General features: G+C 39.0%; 1 protein-coding gene across 4 annotated transcripts in view; it reads right to left on the bottom strand.

Annotated features, from left to right (window-relative positions):
- The window catches only part of MICU1 (mitochondrial calcium uptake 1), a 224,209-nt gene that overhangs the window by 54,812 nt on the left and 144,713 nt on the right, over positions 1 to 24,684 (bottom strand). For all 4 annotated transcript variants that reach the window (XM_081822958.1, XM_081822955.1, XM_081822956.1 and 1 more), the window contains one exon: positions 18,251 to 18,448. In XM_081822958.1, coding sequence (XP_081679084.1) covers positions 18,251 to 18,448 — 198 coding nt within the window. The remainder of the gene's footprint in view (positions 1 to 18,250; positions 18,449 to 24,684) is intronic.

The raw sequence follows: 24,684 nt of genomic DNA, 5'->3' as shown, positions 1-24,684 counted from the left end.
TTCCATGAAAAATGGCAGTACCACACCTACATAGCACATACTAAGAGCAGAATAAATGTCAGCTATTCATAACAGTATTATTATTATTATTTTTAAAGATTTTATTTGACAGAGAGAGACACAGTGAGAGAGGGAACACAAGCAGGGGGAGTGGGAGAGGGAGGAGCAGGCTTCCCGCCGGGCAGGGAGCCTGATGTGGAGCTCGATCCCAGGACCCTGGGATCATGACCTGAGCCGAAGGCAGATGCTTAATGATTGAGCCACTCAGGCGTCTCTCATAACAGTATTATTAATAACAATAAATGTCAACTACAAATAATAATTTGGGGGTCACACTTGCTTCTGTTAACTTCAGCTCTATTTAGAGAGAAACAAAGTTTGTTCCCTATAAAGACAATACAGAAAAGAAATTGAGAAAGGAAAGAAAAACAGCGCAGCCCAGTAACTCTTTTAACTCTCCTTTCTACTCTTCACATTCACATTTTATATGTTTATGAGGAGGAAAAGAGGCAGGAGTGGAACTATGTTTAGAGCATGGAAAGTTAAATTATAAACTTTATTTTCCATAAAAACTGGACTTATGCAAAAATTTATGGAAACAGGAGCTGTAAGAATAAATTACAAGTCCTGTAGTTACTACATATGGGACACAAACAAATGGACTCAGGGATAATAATGTACAAAATGTTTCCTGTTCATTCTCTTATTTAAATCTCATAATTACCCTTGAGATAGGTAAAATAGCTACAGTCTCCATTTATGTAAAAGGAACCGGAGATGTGAAGAGTAGTGGGACAAAGCCTAGACTACAATACAGTCTGGTAGATTTTAAAATTACTCTTCATGGAAGGGTACCTGGATGGCTCATTTGGTTAAACATCCGCCTCTTGATTTCAGCTAAGGTCACGGTCTCAGGGTCATGAGATCGAGCCCCGCATTGGGCTGTGTCCTGGGTGTAGAGTCTGCTTGGAATTCTCCCTCTCCCTCCACCCCTCCCCCACCAAAATAAAATAAAATAAAGTAAAATAAAATAAAACAACTCTACATGGATGTGTATTACTGGCATGATTACAGCCATGAAAAAATTGCATAATATTGTTTCTACAAAAAAATGATCTAACAAGCCCATGACTAGAGGCTGATTTTAAGATCACGTCTGTGTACATATTCCTAATAAATACGAAAAAACCAAAACAGGTAATTATAAGTTACATTGCCAGATTATACTCAGGAGTAGACAGCATCATAAATAGTTATTAGTTGGGGCGCCTGGGTGGCTCAGTTGGTTAAGCGACTGCCTTCGGCTCAGGTCATGATCCTGGAGTCCCGGGATCGAGTCCCGCATCGGGCTCCCTGCTCAGCGGGGAGTCTGCTTCTCCCTCTGACCCTCCCCCCTCTCATGCTCTCTCTATCTCATTCTCTCTCTCAAATAAATAAATAAAATCTTAAAAAAATAGTTATTAGTTGATGTTTTCTATAAAAACAATGTCCACAGACACAAGTTATGAAAAAATCAGTTGTGCCTGAGTTAGAAAAAAGGCTGTGTTCAAGGAATCCATCATGAGGACCCTATGTTCTACACATGCTAAATAGTTTAACTGAGAGAAACACAGGTCTATTATACTAAAACAATAAAATAGTTAAGGTTATATCTATTTTTACCCATATGAACTGAGCTAAATATTAAGTTGCATATTCTCAATTTTCTACGTTATTCAGAAAACACCTAAAAAAACTATAGTTTGAGGGCATTACCTCTAAAATTAGAAACACATTCTATTCTTTGTTCTCCAGACCTCAAATCTCAGTTTATCTCACTTGAAAGACTGATCCCTTTTTGGATGGCTTAATCTTATCACTCATTTTATTTCTGACCATTCAGAAAGTCATTGTATAGGCAATGAGCTCATGCTCATTAGGTTCTATGGGCTGGTTAATATTTTTCAATACACTAAAAATGATGTGGGAAACTGCCAATTTTTTAGGACAGAAAATGAAAAGCCAGAGAGTGGAATATAATATACAGGAGTTAGAATTCAGGTTAAATTGAGTGTTTCGGTCTCTCGTTCTGTTAGCCTTTCTTCTCGGTGCTTCATGGGTCTACACAGTGGGTAGAGGCCATTACCCTGGCATTCCAGAGAACACGTTATAGTTTAACCACCAGAAGAGACCAACTGTCCCTAGTCCCAATTTCAAATTTCCTATGGAGAAATTCTGATTGGTCCAACCTCGGCTGGGCATCCACTCCTGATCCAATAAGCGAGGGTGGGGGTGGGGGTGGACTGGGTGACAGGGGGCAAATGAGGGAGGCACAAAGTACAAGCGTGGTTTCCAGGAGCCCACACCTGAGTTTGAGAAGTACTATGGAACAAATCCTAGAGAAGAAGGAACTATTGGAAGTTGAGTAGATATCCCCAAAGGGACTTGATACACTAACCCATAGGATGCCATTGAGAGAGACAGGGAGGGTATGTGCATGTGTGTGTGCCTTTATCAGGCTGTTATCCACATGTGATGATATATTTACTAATTCAGTATTATTTCCTGAGTATCCTGAGTCAGGTACTATGCCAGGCACTAAGGAAATAATGATGAGCCTAATATTCTCTCTCAGAAGGATTTAAGTAGTGTTTGGAAACATATTCAACAATCAGATGACTATATAATTAAGTGATCTGAAGAAAAAGTATGGGGCGGTTTGGAAACATCTAATATAAAAATGTGGTCTAATTTGGGTTTGGAAGATGGTGAAGCAGGGAAGACTTCTTTGATTGGGTGAGGTGTAACTGAGCTCTAAGGCAACTAGGGGAAGGGAAAGGAGGACGAGAGTGTCCCAGCAAATCAACAGTAGTGCAAAGGCCCTGAGGTGGAAGACTGATTGGTATGAGATGAATTTGGAGGAGGCAGCTGCAGAGCTCAAATTATACAGAGCCTATAGGCATGGGTTTAAGTTTTTATTCTAAGAAGGATAAGGAAAGCGAGAGTGGCTATAGTAAGACTAGTAAAGAGGCAACTGAAGTAATCCAGGCAGAAGATGACTGTAGTTTGGGCTAGAATGGTGGTGGAGATGGACAGAAGTGGTTGAATGAGATGATGTTACTGACAGTGATTGTGGGAGTGGGTGTGATGAAGAGATCTGTGCCTAATTAGGTTCTTTCCTGCTTTGCACACATTTTTCTGTCACTCTAGCTACATGCAAAGCCTATGGTTGCTTGGCTTTCTTACTGCTTAACGCTAAGCCTTTACTTAAAGAAAGTCAGATGACTCCTCATTTCTGTCCAGCAGGTCTTGCTCTTGCTGGTGCTGGCAGAATGTTTATGTTTGAAATTATACTCCCTGAAATCTTTAAATTACTTTTACTATCTTTCCTTCTTGGGGTCCCTTTAAATTTGAAACACCCGATACATCAATGTGAATGGCCAATGCAAGGTAATAGGGCCCGTGGCAACTATTAAAGAAGCTGCTCTTACAATCTCCTGTAGCTCCCAAAGATAGCAGAGATCCCCTACTTTCAAGGGTATTTAACTTGAGGAGATGTAACACAGGAGACAAAGATACTAATATTAGTTGGTCATTCTCAATTCTATCCCTTTACTACAATTCAAATACCCACCTCCTTGCCTCCGGCTGTCCTGTTGCTGGGTGGCAACAATAAGCCCCAAATCATTGAGGGAGGATACATGCCGTCCATGGCTTTGCGTACTAGACAAGACTGCCACATATACACGAGGTCAAAATTACTGCACTGTCTTCAGTATGGAGGCAGAGAGGAAGTTAATCGGTATTTTCGATGAGGACCAACCAATGGAATATACTAAAATTATGCCACCATGGTAACATCATGGGGAAAATTGCACATTGCTTGGTCACGTATTTACCAGCAAATATTGGCAGAGAGAGGCAGGTATTTCAAATATTTGAAGCTATCTAGTAACTAGGGTTTGACATATACTAATTATAGCCTAGCAGTATTCATTTATCAAGATGATGTAACTTTTACTCTGCTCTGAGGATCTGCCTTATTGAGCCCTCTGGCAGATGGATGTGGTGACTACTGAAAAACCTGAGTGGGAAGGTGAGTCGTTTTGGATGACCTCTATAAAGCAGGTTTAGAAGGGACTGGAAACCTATGTCCCATTATGCCGGTTTGAAATTAATTATGTTTCACCAGGAGAGTAGGCTCCCGGGCACAGTTGACAAAGTATGCTTAAAATCTGATTAGCTTTTGGTGAGTTAATGATTGCATGTTCAAATAAATGGACTTAGTATACTCACTGGATCAACCAACTCCACAATTTATTATTTTTCTTGGGCAGAAATTGAATGTAAAACCACATTAACATCACACGTGAGGTTATACATACTCACAAGTGAGGAAAACCAAAGAGATTGCTCTCCAGCTTTCATAACCCTGTCAGAACATAAAGATATATACTTTTAGTGAACTATAAAAATTAATTCAAATCCACAGGGGAAAAAAAAATCCCTCATAGGCTCTCTGAAATCAGACTGAGACAAAATCAGTAAACCAACCAGTATAATTTCCTGAGCATTACAAGAATCCTAGCCATTATTTTAGATTCAAATTTAAAAACCAGTCTCAGGGGCGCCTGGGTGGCTCAATCGGTTGGTGTCTGACTCTTGATTTAGGCTCAGGTCATGGTCTCAGGGTTGTGAGATAAAGTCCTGTGTTGGGCTCCTCGCTGGGCGTGGAGCCTGCCTAAGATTCTCTCTCTCTGTCCTCTGTCCCACCCCCACTCTCTCTCTCTCTCTCTAAATAAATAAATAAATAATGTTCACAGTTCATCACACTTAAGAAATGAACATTTTCAGACACCCAGAAGGCTAACACTAAGTGACACATTATCTAAGTGTTTTTATATATATCATATTTTATGTATCATGGGAGTAAAATTCCTTACATCTTGAGTAAAAAAGTAACTTGTTAGGTTTTTAACACACCACCATTATGTTAGTGGGAATTTCCTAAGTTGACTATAAAATATCATGGAAAAAAATTTACTCTCATAATAGATACTGAATTACAGAGTGATATATTTTTTTTAAGATTTTATTTATTTATTTGACAGAGGGACAGCGAGAGCAGGAACACAAGGCAGGTGGAGTGGGAGAGGGAGAAGCAGGCCTCCTGCCGAGCAGGGAGCCCGAAGTGGGGCTCGATCCCAGGACCTTGGGATCATGACCTGAGCCGAAGGCAGACGCTTAACGACTGAGCCACCCAGGCACCCCCAGAGTGATCTTTACAGACATTTTCCTTAAATTGAGGGAATAAATTTACAAGCATGGAAACTAAACACATCCTAATGTTTTGGCCATAAAGTGAGATTTATTTAAAATGTTCAATACTTCTGCCACTAATGGGAGCAATAAACCATGGATTATAGCATCAAAGGGACTAAACCCCACTCCTTGAAAAAAAGAAAATCGAATCCTGAAGATTTAGAGGAGCCTTCCTCATCAATTCAAAAGCTACACAGAAGGCACATTTCTCCGGAGACGGGAAGGGTCTGGGATGGGAACATACCAAGCATTTGCATAGCCTGGGTTGCAATAACATGTGGCTGGGTGTCCAGTGAAGCAGAGAGAAACTATTAACATACAGTGCTTGAATACTCCTAGGAAGCAAGCGTGTTGTGGGAGGGAAAGGGACGAGGCTGCCGCTCTATTCACTAGATTCAAAGTTAATGAAACATGGGGGGTGGGGAGAGACTAGGGTGGCCCTGAGCAGTGCCAAGTGGTGCAGAAAGGCAATGAGGCATCTAAAAATAAAATCACCACAGAGCTGGAAGATAAACTGGTGGGACAGCCTCTACAATGAGCCAACTGCTGGGAAAGGGTGCAACGGCACTGGGTCCATGAGACAGCACTACCATGGACAGCATGTCACTGGAATGTTCTTGACACAGGCCTCCAAAGGCCAGTCTTATATTCTGGGGAAGGTGGTGAGTTTATACGTGTGGTAGTCTGTATAAAGATGTCCCCCCATGTTCCCCATCTCTGAAGACTCAAGTTCTTGTGTAGTCTCCTCCCATAATGGTCCAGGGTGGGTCTGTGTGGCCAAAAGAACGCAGCAAAAGTGATGTCACTCCTCAGAGGAGGTAATAAAAGACATCTTGGTTGCATTTTCTCTCTCCTGGATCACTTGCTGTGCAAGACGCCAGCTGCCATGTCCTGAGAGCCTTGTGAAAACATCCACAGAGTGAGGAACTAAAGCCTTTTACCCCAGCCGTGTGAGTGAGCTTGGCAGAGGATCCTCTAGCTTAGTCAGGCTTTTAGAGCCTGCGTCTCTGGCTGACAGTGTGGCTACACTTCATGAGGGACGGCCGGAACCAGCTAAGCTGCTCCTGGATTCCTGTCCCTTAGCAACTGTGTGATAGAATATGTTTTAAGCAGCTAGGTTTGGGGGTAATTTCTTATGTCATAATAGCTAACTAATATAGCTGTAATGCTCCAATTTTGGAGACAAGGGGTTAGAAACTATCTTCTTCCATGGCAAAACCACTAGAGCTTGAGCAGGAATCTATACTACTAATGGCGGCGACACCAGAGCTGTAGTTGCAGAATCAGACACATTACCTCAGAGAAGAGCGACAGCTAAATTGGTCCTATTAACATTAATGCATCCCAAACGTCATTTTGTTATACAGAGAGAGGGAAAAGGAGAGAGAAAGAAAGAAAGACAATTACCACAACAAAAAACCTACCAGATGGGGAAAGTAATTCCACTACAGCAAATGCTTCCAGATGCTTCCAGAATTTCTGTTTTCACTTTGCCAACTTTAATAGTACAGAAAAATCTGAGAACTCTTTCTCTCTCTTTTTAAAGATTTTATTTATTTGAGAGACAGAGAGAGAGAAGAGAGAGCATGTGTGCACAAGATGGGGGGGAGAGGGAGGGGGAGAGGGAGAAGCAGACTCTCCGCTGAGCAGGGAGCCTGACGTGGGACTCGATTCCCAAGACCCTGAGATCATCACCTGAGCCGAAGGGAGATGCTTAACCGACTGAGCCACCCAGGCGCCCCCATGAGAACTATTTCTATACTGAAAGGAAAATATAGTATATTAATACTCTTAACAACGATGACAAATAATTCTGTATATGATGTCCGGTAAAGAGAAAATGATCAATCCTGTATTCAAGGAAAACTACTTCAGTTTCTTCCTTAATTTCTGGCATCATGCTCCATAAATGTATCTACATAGAAATATAAAACATAGGGGCACCTGGGCGGCTCAGTCATTAAGCGTCTGCCTTTGGTTCAGGTCATGATCCCAGGGTCCTGGGATCCGGCCCCACATCGGGCTCCCTGCTCGGCGGGAAGCCTGCTTCTCCCTCTCCTGCTCTCCCTGCTTGTGTTCCCTCTCTTGCTGTGTCTCTCACTGTCAGATAAATAAAATCTTAAAAAAAAAAAAGAAATATAAAAAATATTATCAAACATCTCACTGAGCAATATTTCCAGCACAATGAATTCAATACACCTCACTTATTTTTCTAGTTGGATATAATGTAAATCACTGATTTGGGATTACAAATCTAATCAACCCAACGACTGTGAAGTTGGCAGTTTCCTGGAATCTTTTCAAATTTTAGAGGCTCTAAAGCTGCAGAAAATATCCAGATGGGCCACTGGCCAGAGATGTCAGGAAGCACAGGTCGCTGGTCTTCCCTTACTTCCTCTGCTGATAATGGAAGAAGTGCAGGAGACACCAACAGTCTGTGGGAAGGTGCTTTGCAGAGCAGCTGGACACAAAGCATCTTGGCAAGAAGCAGGCGGCCATGAAGGAATGCGTAAGTGAACCAACCCTCCTAGAGCGCATGGTGGGTGTCAGGCATTACCCTGGCTGCTTTCTTATCTCAGGAAGTCTTCCTGACAACTCTATGAGGTAGATATTACTATGACTGTACATTTGAAGAAATTAAGGCTCCCAAGGTCAAAGAGGTAAAATTTAAAAATCCAAATGACATAATTGTATACTGATTATTCTTTTGACAAATATTTACTGTGCACCTACTGTGTGCATACCTCCATCATTGTACTTTTCTTCAAATGCTGTAATAACTGCCTAACTTCTAGCCTGATTATAACTCCTTAAATTCAGGAACTGGGGTCTACCTGCTTTTGTACCTAACCCAATGTCTGGCACATACCTAAGGACTCGATAATTTTAATTTGTTATTAGTAAAAGAAAAAAAACCTAAAAAACAACCAATTGTTACATTTTTTGGCTTTATTTTTCTGCTAGGTAGACAGGCTATCAGATTTCAAGGAAAGATAGTAAAGAAAAGGGGCATCCTAAAAAAGACGTTTTGGCATTACTTTATTTGGAAAGGCTTTTTTTAATGCTAAAAGAAATGACTGACGTAGCTTGTACTTCATTAGTCCAAGAAGCTTTAATAAGAAAAAAAAAATCATTCATGCTAATGTGGTAGATTCGATACAAAACAAATGAGGAGAATGTGGGTGGGGAGGGAGAAAAGGCATTCTATTATAATAGGAAAAAGGAGAAATGAAGGAGACTTGAGAAAAAGACTTTTCTATGCTGTTAACTGAATTCGGAGGATAATAACTTGATGTAATATATATGACCCTCTAAAGTGGCATTTGCTTGGAGTCTGAATTCAACACGCTGTAATGCATTATTTATTCACAAATTACTGCAAAGCTGGTTCTGGTTCCTAAGACATTGTCTAGACTCCCTAGACACCTCCAAGGCTGTATGGCAGGCTAGAGGCTACAGTTATTATTAAAAAATCTCCTTTTCCTCTAAGGAAAAAAAAAGAGAGAGATCTACTAGAGTTATTTGAGGCCAAATTAGTTAAAAGAAGGGTGGAGAAAAAGGACAAAAAAGCTTCTTTCCACTCATTAGTACAACATTCTTTAAAGCCTTAATTATTTTTAAATGTTCATAATTCCAAAGACTGAAATTCTGAAAGGCATTTGTGGCTGAAGATGGCTCCAAGAGGAAGAAAAATGAAAAGGCCTACTCAGACACACTGCCCATCATTTAGTCCAGACTTCTTCATTCTAAGTCTGGGTCAGAGGCCAAATTTGATCTGCCCAAGGGCCCAGCTAACTCTTGGAGAAATCTGGAGAAAGCCTCTTTTCTTATCCTGCCCCCTGCTTTCTATCTCTTTCTTGATGATTTCCAGAGACCTGGAACTTGAAGGCACAGGGTCCCTTTACCAAAATGAGAACACCTTGGAGACACATTAATTTCAGCCTGGTTTGGGATGGACTTGATAAGAAAGGTCATTTTCTCTGTCACCCTCTCCTGGCTCCAGTCCCAGTGTTACTCAGGGCTCCCCTGCCTCTTCTCATCTATCCTACAACCAGAACAAAGTAGGAATAAAAATTAACCACCCTATTCTTTTGTGTAGAATGAATTTTGATTAGAGCTGACTCAAATATTGCCTCCTTGGAGAAAGCTTCTCTAAGCAGTCTCTTGCGCTCTTCACAGACTGATTTACATACATGGCCCCTTTTATACTCCCATTGCACCATAAAAATACGTCTGGTACTGTACTTATAACACTGCGCAAGAATTTGTGGTTCATTCATCTCACCTTAAGCTTCTTGGGAGAACAATGTTTTGTTCAACTCAGTATCTTAAGCATTTAACTCCTCGAAAGCCAGTGTAAGTTGTAAGAGCAGACTCTGAAGGCAGACTGCCTGGAATAAAATCTTAGCTCCTCCTTGGGCAAGTTATTTAATCTCTTTGTGCCTCAGTTTCCTTGTTTGTTTAATATTGATAATTACAATACCAACCTCATAGCTTTGTGAAAATTAAATGAAATAATGTACATAAAGCACTTAGAATAGTGCCTGGCTCAACGGTAACCTCTCAAGAAATGTTGGCTAGTATTTTCACTTTATGTAGTATGTACTCAAACTTTGGTTAAAATACTTGATATTACTAGAGGTCTATATCCAAGATTGCTGTGGCTAGAAGGGTACATATAGATTAAGCACTGAACTATAAATTCACACAATCATCTTCTTTCATGCTACTTCTCATTTCACTATTATTGCATTCAACACTATTTTAAGTATTCTGTTGTGTATGACACGGAAAAAAAAGTATCACTGCATTCTGAATTCCAAATAACTGACCTATGAACTTTTAAGATTTTATTTATTTATTTATTTGAGAGAGAGAGAATGAGAGACAGAGAGCATGAGAGGGAGGAGGGTCAGAGGGAGAAGCAGACTCCCTGCCGAGCAGGGAGCCCGATGTGGGACTCGATCCCGGGACTCCAGGATCATGACCTGAGCCGAAGGCAGTCGCCCAACCAACTGAGCCACCCAGGCGCCCGAAATAACTGACCTATGAACTTTTGATACGTTGGTACACAGCTCATTCATAAATTGAGAAGCACCTGTGTTCTACAAAAAGACGGCTGATAAGACTATATGAATGATACACTGAGGAACAATTTCCAGAGAAAGATCAAATCTTCATGATTCATTTGAGCTCCTTTTGTCTTGCACCCAGTTTAAAATTAACTCAGAATGTAAAGTTAAAGATATTGACGATAGGAAAATCCCAGAGATTTCCCCGTATTGCAAAGGTACCACTAACATATTGACTTTGGAATTGTAAAGCTATCTGCAAATCAAAGAAAAATATCAATCTCTAACAGTTTTCTGCACTTCATCATCAATCCAAAAGGTCAGATATAGAAGTGCCAGTCAATGCCTTTTAAAAGTCATGTTTAGGGATGCCTGGGTGGTTCAGTTGGTTAAGTGTCTGCCTTCGGCTCATGTCATGATCCCAGGATCCTGGAATCGAGTCCCGCATTGGGCTTCTTGCTCAGCGGGGACCCTGTTCTCCCTCTGCCTCTGTCTCTCTCTGTCTCTCATGAATAAATAAATAAAATCTTAAAAAAAAAAAAAGAATCTCTAAAAGTCATGTCTAGAATCATACATTTTAAGCAACAAGTATCACTCTTAAAACTTTTTCCTTCATTCTCCAAAAGATATGAAACAAAAAAGCACTGTTTTGTATGCTTTTTACAGAATAATTATCAAGGTTGTATTTACAACAACAAGGGGGCTTTATATCACCATGGACGTTCTACCATATCTAGTATTTTCAGTCTAATTTTACAGCTGGAGAACCTATAAGCCACAAATGATAGCAAACTTGAGTTACAGGGTGTTAAGGGAATTGCAAGAAATTAAATCAGAGTTCGGCTTTGGGTTTTGCATATCTTCTTGTTAAACTAATTCATCCTGAGAGCTAACTTGTTCTCATCAGAGCAAAATATTGTAACTACTTCACGATGTGTGATACAGAGAGAAAATATAATTAGCTTTAAAAAGTGTTGACATCAAGTCATGGGTGACTGACTTATAAATAATTGTTGAGGGCAATTAAATTTTTATTCTATTATTTTTATATATTTCTATTTTTTAAATTAATGATTATTTCCTAAAGTATCCCTTGGTGTCCCAGGCAAAGAAAGATTAGTAGGTTGGATGGATCATGGTACTAAGCCAATTTTTTTTAAAGATTGTATTTATTTATTTATTTGAGAGAGAGAGAGAGCACGTGTGCACGCTCTTGCATAACGGGAGGGGAGGAGGGGGAGGGACAAGAAGACTTACTGCTGAGCATGGAGCCTGAAGCAGGGCTCCATCCAATGTCCCTGAGATCATGAACTGAGCAGAAATCAAGAGTCAGATGCTTCACCAACTGAGTCACCCAGGCACCCCAACTTGTTATTTTTATAAAAGAAACAGATGCCTGGATTTAAGAAATAAGAAAGGGGATAAAAATAAATAACTTGAAAGAAGAAATAAAAATATTTTATATGGCTAAAGTAATAGATCCTCATTTTTTTAAACATCTGAGAAAATAACGCTTGCTATGGCTTTTTCTCCTCAGAATTTTATAAGGTGAAGGAGTTCATGTTGGCTAAGTACTTTAAATTTTTTGGAAAAAATGAACTAGTAAAATAATTTTATTATTACAACCAAATAGCAAAGTTACAATTTTTCTATAGTGGAGATTGTTACTTTAATAGGTTTTTACTTTTTACCTTTAAACATATTCTTGGCTCCTTAAGTTATAAATACCTACAAGAGACTAGTACTGTTTAATAACCCATTTAATGATTTTTGGAAAATCAAGCTGAAAACATCTAAGGATGAAATAAGAAACTATAGATTTATTATTATTCACATTCTGCTTTGTATTAGCAAAAGCTGAATAATAATATTAAAAGAAACCCTATTGAACATATCTCATTTAATTTCTTAGATTTAATTAAATCAAGAGTCAATTTTCATCTTTGAGTTTACATAAGAAGAAAGAACACAAAGAACACAAAACAAAACTTGTATTCGGATAAAAAGCAATCTGCTCTGCCAAGGGTGTTCTAGTTCCAGAAAGTGTTTGATTGAAAGCTTTCTTGCCTTCTGGTCTCCTACTCCAAATCTTTTGGCCAGGAAAAGAGCTGAGGTTTGTCTCTTAATATGGTCCTCCGCATTGGAGCAAGACAGATTTAATTCTACTTTAGCACTTTAGAGAGATGACTACAAAGACGTCAGCTTGATGATATAAAGTAAGTGATCTGGGATTTCCTTAGGCATGCAGTTATAGGTATAATTTTTTTTTAAGTTCCTCAATATTTAATTTAAATTAACCTTCTCTTTTCTTTTTTGCTCTACTTTTATTGACAAATGAAAATAATTAGCTTCGTTCTTTATGTCTCCCTTTTATCTTTCTTCCTGACTGAACAGATCTTTTAACTTCAATATTTTTTTTCTTGAAGACTGGGAATATAAGACAGTCACTGTTAGCCTTTTTAAAATTAAAAAAAAAAAAATTTCTCTTTTAGAGACAGCGCACGAGAGCGCTCATATGTGTGCATGTGAGTGGGGCGGGGGGCAGAGGCAGAGAGTCTCAAGCAGACTCCCCGCTGAACTGGGAGCCGGATGCAAGACTCAATCTCAGGACCCATGAGATCATGACCTGAGCTCAAACCAAGAGTCCAACACTTAACCAACTGAGCACCCAGGTGCCCCTCACTGTTATCCTTTGAACTATATCCAGTTTGCCTTCAGATAATTGGTACTCATGCCTTCTTAAAATGCAATAATCTGATCAGTTATTCAATAAGTACGTGAACCCCAAAACCTAGGAAAAAAAAAAGAGGTCATGCTACAGATTGGAATTTCATTAGATGATGCTCTTTCAGTTTTCTTGTATATTCTGGAGTTGGCTTCTTCGTTCTTGTATAAATTAGTTTCTGCTTTTCTTTGATGACATGACAGCTCCTTTTTCCCCTCCCCCCAAATTAAAATTAATTATACTCTTTCAAAGAGTTTTCTATTACCTTTCATTTTTGACTGACATCCTACTTACTGTAGTTCTCAAGAAATCAATGAATATATTAATTGGAATTAGACTTGGCATCCGTCTCTAAGGAACTCAACTCAATAGTTCTTTGTAGCCTTAGATGGAATTTTTAATAACTTCAAAAGAGATTTTTTTGAAAAACCAACCGTGTATCCTTAAGTCATTCCTTCAAACCCATGTTTTTTTGAGTTTCCAGATAGAGAAATAAGGGTAGAATAAAATAACCAGAATTAAAAGCATTAAAACATTTATAAAAACCTCACAAGCTAATGATTGTAATAAAAAGATATTAAACGACTAGTTTAGGTAATATCTTATAAACACAAAAGAACAGTGTATTTCTTCTCAGTCATAAGACTCAATTTGAGGGGCAAAAGAACTAGGAAAAGATGGTGCTAAAGCAGGTAGACGAGATATTCAAGAAATCTGGTCTTTTTCTGTTGCTAAAATTCAGAACATTTTCTTTTTCTTTACAGTTCCAAATAAGTCAGGCAAAAAACCCTCATCTTAGACTAAAACTAGTAATAATCAGATAAAGAATAGAAGATAGTTTAGTCTGAAAGACTGAGTTTGAATTCTCGCTCTTACCATTTGATAGCTCTGTGACTTTTATCTTTTTGAGTTTCAGTTTCCACCTCTGAAACATGGGCATAATACCACTAAATATAATAGGGTTGGCAAGATTTAAAATAAAGGCATGTAATATTTGTAAGGTGCTTGGCTCATAGTAGGCTGTCAATAAATGTTTATGGACTTTCTTTTCCCCTCTTCCCTGATCCTGCTGGAAAGTAAATTTGACAGTGTTCTCTTCACTCTCAAAGCTACTGTAGTGAGAAAAAGACAGAAATAACTAAATGGAGAGGTGCTTGGGTGGCCTAGTCCATTGAGCGTCCAACTCTTGGTTTCGGCTCAGGTTGTGGGATCAGGCCCTGAGTCAGGCTCTGTGCTCAGCGTGGAGTCTGTTTAAGACTCTCTCTCCCTCTTCCTCTGCTGCTGCTCCCCTAAAATAAATAAATAAATCTTTAAAAAAATAACTAAATGGAATAATAAACCTCCTTGTTCTGAAATTTTAAAGTAAATAAGTTATGAAATAAAACTAGTAAGAGGTAAACAGAATGATGGAATTATAAAAACCCATATGAAAGTTAAGATACTATTAATCATTTCCATTTTCCTCGTGGCTATGATTATGAGATTGTGTTTCATATTCAGTGAAGGGAGAAATTACCCAAGCTTTGAAAAGTGAAATCAAAAGTGTTTCATAAAAACAAAAATTTGCTTCTGTTTTCCAGAAGTTTTATCAAAAAAGTATTTCAGGGGCACCTGGGTGGCTCAGTCGGTTAAGCGTCTGCCTTCGGCTCAGGTCATGATCCCAGGGTCCTGGAATTAAGCCCCACATCAGGCTCCCTGCTCAGCGGGGAGTCTGCTTCTCCCTCTCCCACTCCGCCTGCTTGTGTTCCCTCTCTCCATGTGTCTCTGTCATATAAATAAATAAAATCTTTTAAAAAAAAAAGTATTTTAACAAAGGGCCTTTCATTCATTTGAGATGACCTGTTTAAGTGCGTAATATATGACAACTGCCATACTAAGTGACAGAGGACATACAGAGAAGATAAAAAGAATACTTATTAAAGGTATAGTATAGGTCATGTGGCATCAGGCATATCACTGTATTAGTTTGCTATGGCTGCCATAACAAAATACCACCAGCTGGGTGACAAACAACAGAAATTTATTTTTTCACAGTTCTGGAGGCTGCAAGTCTAAGATCAAGGTATAGGCAGAGCAGGTTTCCTCTGAGGCTTCTCTCCTTGCCTTGCAGTTGGCTACCCTCTTGCTGTCTCTTCACATGGTTGTCCCTCTGTGCATGGGCACCCCTGGTCTCTGTGTGTCTAAATTTCCTTTTAGTGCAAGGACACTGGTAGAACTGGATTAGGGCCCACTCTAATGGCCTCATTTTAACTCAATCACCTCTTTAAGGATTCTATTTCCAAATACAGTCAGATACTGAGGTACTGGGGGTAAGGGCTTCAAAATAAAAATTCTGGGGGAACATAATCCAGTCCATAAGGAACATGATCTCACTTAACCATTGCCCTGTTTTACAAATGTGGAGCTAGGCTCTAAGAGAGTAAATAACTCAAATGTCACATAGCCAGTAAGTGGTGGAAACAAAATTTTAACTCAGGTCTCATTATGAAAGCACCAAAGGTATGTTCTTTCTTCTATTCACACCTCCTCAAAGAATTATAAATCTAATTGGAAAGACAAAGTATTGATTCGTGAAACTTTAAATATGGGGGTTATTGATAAGGAGGCACTTATTCACTAGACTTGTACCATCACATGGAAAGAATGGATTCAGGATTAATACACATTTATAGAATATGTATTACATGTTAGGCTGGGCTCTTTCAGAAAAGAGTCTACTGATTCCCTTACATGAGGAATTGCTGAATGGCAAACAGGAATAGTCTTGGTAGTCTTGGACCACAGCCTATAGATGATCCTAAGCCAATGTCAAAATACAAGAGTGTTTTCCACAATAAATATCTTAGATACAACCGTCTCTTAGATCTGTTTCCCTGCACTTGAGCGTAGGCTCTGTGCTGGTACCCATGTATGAAATCCCTAATCTACTTTATAATATTCTACCTCATTGACAATCTACCTCACTGGCAATGTTGGGGGGCTTTCTGCTCTATAGCATCTCAGAGTGAAAGACAAAAAAGTCCCATGCTGTCTCTCTTTTTTTTTTAAGGATTTTATTTATTTATTTGACAGAGAGAGAGAGAGCACAAGCAGGGGAAGAGGGAGAGGGAGAAGTAGGCTCCCTGCTGAGCAGGGAGCCAGACATGGGGTTTGCAGGACCCTGGGATTACAACCCGAGCCGAAGGCAGACGCTCAACCGACTGAGCCACCCAGGTGCCCCTCATGCTGTGTCTCTTGAGACTCCCACTTGAGTGTCCACGAATGAGAGTCAGGCTAGCACCTGTCCCATGCTCTGGATGACTGTATATTGTTGTTTAAAGTTTGTTAAAAGTACCATTCCCTTTATTCTCCAACTGCATTTTGTGGATCTATACTCTGTGTTAAATTGTAATTATATAATTAATAAGCTAAGTAATTTACATTCCCAAATTATGTTATAGAGTTTCCAAAAAAGACCATTCCCGTTATGCATACTGGGGACCAAGGCATATGTCTAGAATCCCAGTACATACCAACTCTTACACAAAAGTTATTAGACTCCTGAAAGCAGGAAATAAAACTCCGATGTGAAAGATGTCCTTCCTATACCAGCAGGAAAGAAATGAAGACAGGCAGTTGTGGAAAAGTAACTAAAATACATGGGGAGACTAAAGGAAGATAAGATTTTTGTATAAATTACTCTCTACTTTGACTCCCCTTCTCTGGTGATAATAATGCAAACTTCATAAAGATAAGTTGCCTGTCATTGTTCAACTTAGTATATGAAGTCTAGTAAGCCTAACCATTTCTTTGGGTTTTCATTTTCCTATGGGGGTTCCCATGTATGTTAAAAATCTATATGCTTTTCTCCTGTTCATCTGTCTTATGTCAATTTGATTCTCAGCCCCAGCCAGAGACTCTAGGAGGGTAAAGTTTTGCTTCCCATGCCATATGTGTGTGTGTGTACACACATATGCATATACATACACACACATATACACAGCACTTACCATTTATTATAGGGGCCAAGAACTGCCCTCAAGAAGGCTGAATTGTGGAGCTCCATTAATTTGTTTTTTTTTTTATGTAAATTCTTTGGATATCAATTATACCATTTTCAGAAAACAAGTACAAAAGCACATTTCAAAGTTTGACCTGATTTTTAGTATATTATCCATACTTCTTTCCTAGAGTATGAACATTCAATGGTGTTCTTATCAATAATGAGAATTCAGTTGTGATTTTTCAAACTGTCTCAATTGAGTTAAGTGGGTGGAAGAGGTGGGAGTAGCTTATCAGAATCTTGGAGAAAAATGGAAAAGCAGATAAAGAGGTAATGTACATAGTTTAAAAACAAAGCAGTGCTTTTCTCCAATACTTTAATGTGTTTTTTGTCATAGTAATTTAATGTTTTCAAATTTCAAATAATATCAAATATGTTTTTTAAAAAAAGAAGTTGAGAAACACCAATGTAGGGGAATTTTTAAAAACCTGAAGATCAGATTTCATTTTTTCCAGGAAAAAAAGTGCATTAGGAGGCATTTAATGAATGTTTTTAATTGAATAGCCTTAGTAGCCAATTAACCCAAAATACACTTAATTCACTAAATATATACATAGAGAAAGGTAATGCTCTTACAGTATTGTGTCCAGGAAGTGATTGGCATGATGGTCTCTAAGCTGTAAGTGGAAAAGTAAATCTTCCAACACAGTATGACATTTTTGCAACTCTGAGCACATATATTTTTATTCTGACATTTTTGTGTTTCCAGTTCTTTTTACCTTTGTAAGCTTTCAAAGAAAGATCTACTTATTATCCCCCCTCATCTCCACCTCCTGGTGCCTTCTACAAAATAAACATAAAATTGGTGATACATGCTCAGATTGGGAACTGCTCTGACCCCTGAATTTCTTTTTCCTCAAGCTGAGTATCCAAAGACAACTAAGATTTTCAATTTAGGCTTTTTTGGTTTTCAGTCCCAGAACCACCTTACTCCAAACACCTTCGCAGAACATAATATTTCTTATCTGCCGTCAGGTTCAAACCAATCAGTTCTCACAGTTGGAGATAGACTGAAAGAATGTCTACAGTGCAGGCCCTCCCCATCCAGTGGCTCTATGTGCTTATGTGACGGGCAGTGCCCTGTTCCCCTGAAGTCCAAGGAATACCTACCTCTAGTTTCAGAACATCATGCTGAAGTTTACGCTGAAATTCAAGGAAGTTTTTGATTGTCAGCTTCCCCTTAAGATCAGCTCCAAAGAAGTAAGTTGTGAGGGCCGAACACAAGCCAGACTTGAGGGTGTTACCAGTAGTAGGACGATCTCTGTGACGCATACCCATACTGGTTTGGGAGCGAATGATGCTCTGAACCTAAAAGAGAAGCAAACCCCCATCCAGAAAAACATTACAAAGTACAGAAGTATAAAAAAGTAAGAACGATAACTACTTGATTATTTATTATTTGCCTACACTGTGCTACAATTTTCTTTTAATGCTCACAATCCTATTAAGTCTTATGATTGGCCTCATTTTATAGATGAGGAATTTGAGGCACATAGTGTTTAATAACTTGTTCAAGGTCAAGTAGCTAGCAAGTAGCAGACCCAGGATTTTAACACAGACGCCTGACACCTTTATAATTGAGATGCTCTTAAAAAATCCCTCTTCAGAAAAGAGCATGCATTTGTTTTTGAGGCTCAAAACCTCTCACAAAACACTAAAATAATCATCAACCTCACATTAATACATTCCATATCTCAGGAAACTTAAAAACTTCATATTTCTAACTACTGACTCTATAGTTATGACAAGAGGGAGCATAGCTGTAGGCAAATACTGACATCTAAGAGAGAGAACACATTTATTAGAATGATAAATTAAAATACAAAGTTGGTATGAAATAATTCCCCAAGAAAAGTTGGGAAATTAGCTTAATCCTTGAGACGTTTTATTTTTATTTTTATTTTTTATTTTTTCGTTTTATTTTTATTTTTGTAAAAGATTTATTTATTTGAGAGAGAGAGAGAGTGAGCAAGCATGCATACAAGTCGGGGGAGAAGCAGAGGGAGAGAGAAACTAAAGCTGACTGCCCCCTGAGTGCAGAGCCCCACACAGGGCTTGATCTCACGACCCATGAGCTCATGACCTCAGGCAAAACAATCAGACTCTTAACCAACTGAGCCACCCAGGCACCCCCTCTGAGAAGTTTTTTTTTTTTTTTTAAAGATTTTATTTATTTATTTAAGAGAGAGAATGAGAGAGAGCACATGAGAGGGGGGAAGGTCAGAGGGAGAAGCAGACTCCCCGCCGAGCAAGGAGCCCGATGCGGGACTCGATCCAGGGACTCCAGGATCATGACCTGAGCTGAAGGCAGTCGCTTAACCAACTGAGCCACCCAGGCGCCCCCCTCTGAGAAGTTTTAAATGAGCTTTTTGAGAAAGGATAAGTTTTGGAACCAACAACTATGGCCTAACTATATAAATGAGCTTTTTGAAGCAAGTCTATGATTGTTATAGCTTTTTTTTGTCCTTTACTAGTTCCTGCATTCTTTTCTACCTCTTTACAAGCTAAAAAGCAACCATTCAGAATAATTAAAATTGGGATATGTAAAGATAAATAATAAAGGTGTGCTATATAAATAAACAATACAGATAGCTTTGTGGGTAATGATTTTTAAATTGCCAAATTAGAAAAGCATTAACACTTAAAAACATAAGAATTGTAACAACAGGTTTACTTTAGTTAAATGTCTCATGTATTTTATTTCTTATCTGTGACCATAAAGAAGATTTAAGTCTGTGGCTGTACAATGGAAAGACAGGAGACAAGGAGTCAGGAGACGTGAAGTCTGATTCTGTTTTTCTGAGAAAGAATTTGTAAGAGGAGAATTTATGCAGGTCATTGAAACTCTTTGGGCCTTACTTGTCTCACTAGAAAAGTCACAGAGTATATTATTTTTGAATCTCCTTGTAACTCTAGGTTGGTATCATACATGGTTTTGCTATAATTTCTTCGGGGTTCATGTTTTTTCATGGTAATAAGATTAGTTGACATTTGTTTCTTATGCACATAGAGATTTGAAAGACAGGGATACAATGAATTTTTTTATTCTTTTTTTTTTTTTTAAGATTTTATTTATTTATTTGACAGAGAGAGACACAGAGAGAGAAGGAACACAAGCAGGGGGGTGGGAGAGGGAGAAGCAGGCTTCCCGCAGAGCAGGGAGCCCGATGCAGGGCTCGATCCCAGGACCCTGGGATCACGACTTGAGCCGAAGGCAGACGCTTAACGACTGAGCCATCCAGGTGCTCCGGATTTTTTAATTCTTTAGGTTGAAGATTTTTAGACTTTAAATTGAATACAGGATAATCAGAACATTTTTTGTTGTTGTTTTGAAGGTAATACACAATTCATTTTGTCTGCTTCATTGAGTACTGAAGAATTTCCAATAGCAGTGAACCAGTATTGAGAACCTGCCATGATTTAAATTTTGCCTGTAGCTATAAATACTGCAGCTTATATCCTTCCTATGGTGGAAACTGTGTGTTAGCTCAAGAGTGTGGTGCTGGGAATGTGTGTGTGTAAGTGACTGGGAAAAAGAGTTTAGGGAAAATTAACTAATGCTATATCTTCTTCATTAGTGATTAAATGCATAGTCTAAATACTAACCATTTATATATAAACTACTATTTATAATAAGCATTCTTTTTTTTTAAAGATTTTATTTATTTATTTGACAGAGAGAGAGAGAGCACAAGCAGGGGGAGCAGCAGAGGGAGAGGGAGAAGCAGGCTCCCCACTGAGCAGGGATTCCCGACATGGGGCTCGATCCCAGGACCCTGGGATCATGACCTGAGCCAAAGGCAGCTGCTTAACCAACTGAGCCACCCAGGTGCCCCTATAATAAGCATTCTTTAAAAACTTTAAAAAAAAGCACATATCACTAGATTTTGTGTATGTGGGTGTGTGTGAGAAAATGTTTTCTCAGAATTTCTCAGCTGGAAATTTTTTTTCTTTTTTTTTAAGATTTTATTTATTTATTTGAGAGAAAGAGAGAGAGCACTTGCGTGAGTGGGGAGGAGGCAGAGGCTGAGGGAGAAGTAGGCTCCCCACTGAGCCGGGAGCCTGACACGGGGCTTGATCCTGAGACCCGGGATTACGACCCTAGCCAGAGGCAGACGCTTAACCGATGAGCCACCCAGACACCCCAATATTTTTTTTTAATATTTTTATTTAGATAATTTGTTAAGGGCATAACATGAGAATCAATCAAGACATCAACTAGTCATGTGAATGCTTACTATATGCTATATGCTGTGGAGGAAGTCAAAAGAAATGTAAAACATGATCTCTGAAATAAAATTTCATTCTTCTTCTTCTGTCTCGCAAATGAGTTATTATTTCTCATACTTTCATACTAAAAAAAAAAACATTTCTGTCATGGCATTGAGCGAACAGAGCCCAAACAGTTATGAGGGTTTTTTTTTTTAAACTATCTTTTGTTATGATCTTTTGCTTTGATCTGGAAGGAAATGGGTTAGAGAAAGAATCTGTGTGAAAGCAAGGTCAGAGAAAACTCAGAGTATTAACAGTAGATTAATAATGCCTTTTAGTAATATGTGTTTATGCATGATCAAAGTGATTTTAGAAAAAGATGAATCAAAGAGTAATATTAGCTATTAGTTTGCTTCATGCAACATTAACTTTGAAATATGTGAGGTCCTCTTCCTGCTTCTGTTTAACTTTTTTTATAAGCTTGATGAATACACTGTCAAGAAAATACCTGTTTACCTGGGAAGTAAGCGCAAAGTTTGAATGTTTGGAAGCCTAGAGCACTTTTTTTTTTTTTTTTAAGATTTTATTTATTTACTTGACAGAGAGACAGACATGGCGAGAGAGGGAACATAAGCATGGGGAGTGGGAGAGGGAGAAGCAGGCTTCCGGCGGAGCAGGGAGCCAGATGCGGGGCTCGATCCCAGGACCCTGGGATCATGACCTGAGCTGAAGGCAGACGCTTAACGACTGAGCCACCCAGGTGCCCCAGCCTAGAGCACTTTCAACTTAATAAATTCTTATATTTCCCAAGAATAAAGAGAGCCATTTGCGCATGAGCTACCTTATAATTATTTTTTTGCTTTTGGTCTAAAAGAGTTTTTACATCAAGATTCCTTGTGATCAATATTAGAAGTTGTATCAGTTTAAGGCGGCCAGTTATCAAGGGATCATATTAGATGAAATAGCGCTCCCTTCTCTAACAAGTGAATGGAATGGTGAAGTGACTGCCCCAAGTCATTTTGCATGTCAACATCAAAGATAGAAATAAGACCCATCTGCTCTATTCACTTGAGAGGGAGAGAATGCAGGTGTAAGCAGAGGGGAGGGGCAGAGGGACAGCAGGCTCCCCGCTGAGCAGGGAGACCTATGCGGGGCTCAATCCCAGGACTCCAAGATCATGACCTGAGCTGAAGTCAGATGCTTAACCAGCTGAGCTACCCAGGTGCCTCCAGGACCCATCTGCTCTAAATTCAAATCTAGAGTTTAGTATCTGTACTAGGAGTATGGCTATTTGGCTTCTCAGAGGTGAAGGAAGTCCCCAGTCTGCATCAGACGGGTTGGTGCTCTCAGTTTCTCTGGCTTGAAAAACCGTAAGGACAGAATTTGGAGCAACTACAACCACTGGAAAGCGAGGAGGAAATCCTGAAAAGAAGAAAGCCAAAGAGGGGGAGCCCCACATTCCATATATAAACTCTAGCCAAATCCAGTTGAGCTAATTGCCTGCTAAAACAAAATGCTAATACTCTTCAGATGAATATACAAGATCTAAAGTCAATAACACGTCATTTATAATATCTAGACAAAAATCCAAAATTACTTAACATATGAAGAAATGGGAGAACTTGGCTCATCCTCAAGAGAAAAAGGCAATTAATGGAGATCAATCCCAAGATGACCTAGATACTGGAAATTAATAGACAAGAATTTTAAAACAGTTAAATAATAATGTTCAAGAGTATAATATATACTTGTGAATAAGGAAAAGATAGGGTATTTCAGATGAGAAAGAAAACTATATAAAAAATGAAATGGATGTTCAAGAACTGAAAAATGCAATATCTGAAATAAAAATTTACTAGATTAGCTTAATACCAGAATTGACCAAAGAAAAAGTCCGTGAATATGAGGATAAATCAATAAAAACTACGTAACTTGAACAGCAGAGAGGAAAAGAGATTGAAAAAAAAAATAGAGCTTTAGAGATTTGTGATGCAATATCACATATGGTCTTAACATTTGTGTTACTAGAGTGTCAGAGAGAGGTAAGAGAGAATGGAGCCAAAAAAAAATGTGAAGACATGGGGCGCCTGGTTGGCTCAGTCGTTAAGCGTCTGCCTTTGGCTCAGGTCATGATCCCAGGGTCCTGGGATTGAGCCCCACATCGGGCTCCCTGCTCAGCGGGAAACCTGCTTCTCCCTCTCCCACTCCCCCTGATTGTGTTCCATCTCTCCCTATCTCTCTCTCTGTCAAAAAATAAACAAAATCTTAAGAAAAAAAAAATGTTAAGACATAATGGCCAGGAGGCGCCTGGGTGGCTCAGTCATTAAGCGTCTGCCTTTGGCTCTGGTCATGATCCCAGGGTCCTGGGATCAAGCCCTGCACTGGGCTCCCTGCTCAGTGGGAAGCCTGCTTCTCCCTCTCCCACTCCCCTCTGCTTGTGTTCCCTCTCTCGCTGTGTCTCTATCAAATAAATAAAAAATCTTAAAAAAAAAAGACATAATGGCCAGAAACTTCTCAAATTTGATAAAAATCATAAATTTATATATACAATTAGCTCATCAAATACCAAGAAGAATAAATACAAAGAAAACCACACTGAGGCACGTTGTAATCAAATTTCTAGAAACCAATTATAAAGAGAAAATCTGGAAAGCAGAGAGAGAAAATAACATATAAATAGGACAACAATGATTTAAATAGCCAGACTTTTAATCAGAAGGAATCAGAAGGGGATGCCTGGGTGGCTCAGTCGGTTAAGCGTCTGCCTTTGGCTCAGGTCATGACCTCAGGGTCCTGGGATCGAGTCCCACATTGGGCTCCTTGCTTAGCAGGGAATCTGTTGCTCCCTCTGCCCGTTGCTCCCCCTGCTTGTGTTCTCTCTTTCTCTCACTCTCAAATAAATAAATAAACAAATAAATAAAATAAAATTTTTTTTATTATATATATATTTTTGTAGTTTTTAATTTTATTATGTTATGTTAGTCACCATACAATACGTCATTAGTTTTGAGGTAGTGATCCACGATCCATTGTTTTTGTATAACACCTAGTACTCCATGTAGTACGTGCCCTCCTTAATACCCATCACCGGGCTAACCAATCCCCCCTCCCCCCTCCCCTCTAAAACCCTGTTTGTTTCTCAGGTCCATAGTCTCTCATGGTTCATCTCTCCCTCCAATTCCCCCCACCCATTTTTCCCTTCCTTCTCCTAATGTCCTCCATGTTATGTTCCACAAATAAGTGAAACCATATGATAATTGACTTTCTCTGCTTGACTTATTTCACTTAGCATAATCTCCTCCAGTCCCATCCATGTTGATGTAAAAGTTGGG

Source organism: Leptonychotes weddellii, chromosome 6 (assembly GCF_054177405.1).
Source record: "Leptonychotes weddellii isolate Sample4059 chromosome 6, ASM5417740v2, whole genome shotgun sequence".
Taxonomy (NCBI): Eukaryota; Metazoa; Chordata; class Mammalia; order Carnivora; family Phocidae; genus Leptonychotes; species Leptonychotes weddellii.
The sequence above is the reverse complement of the archived record's forward strand: the minus strand, read 5'-3'. Positions and strand labels throughout refer to the sequence as shown.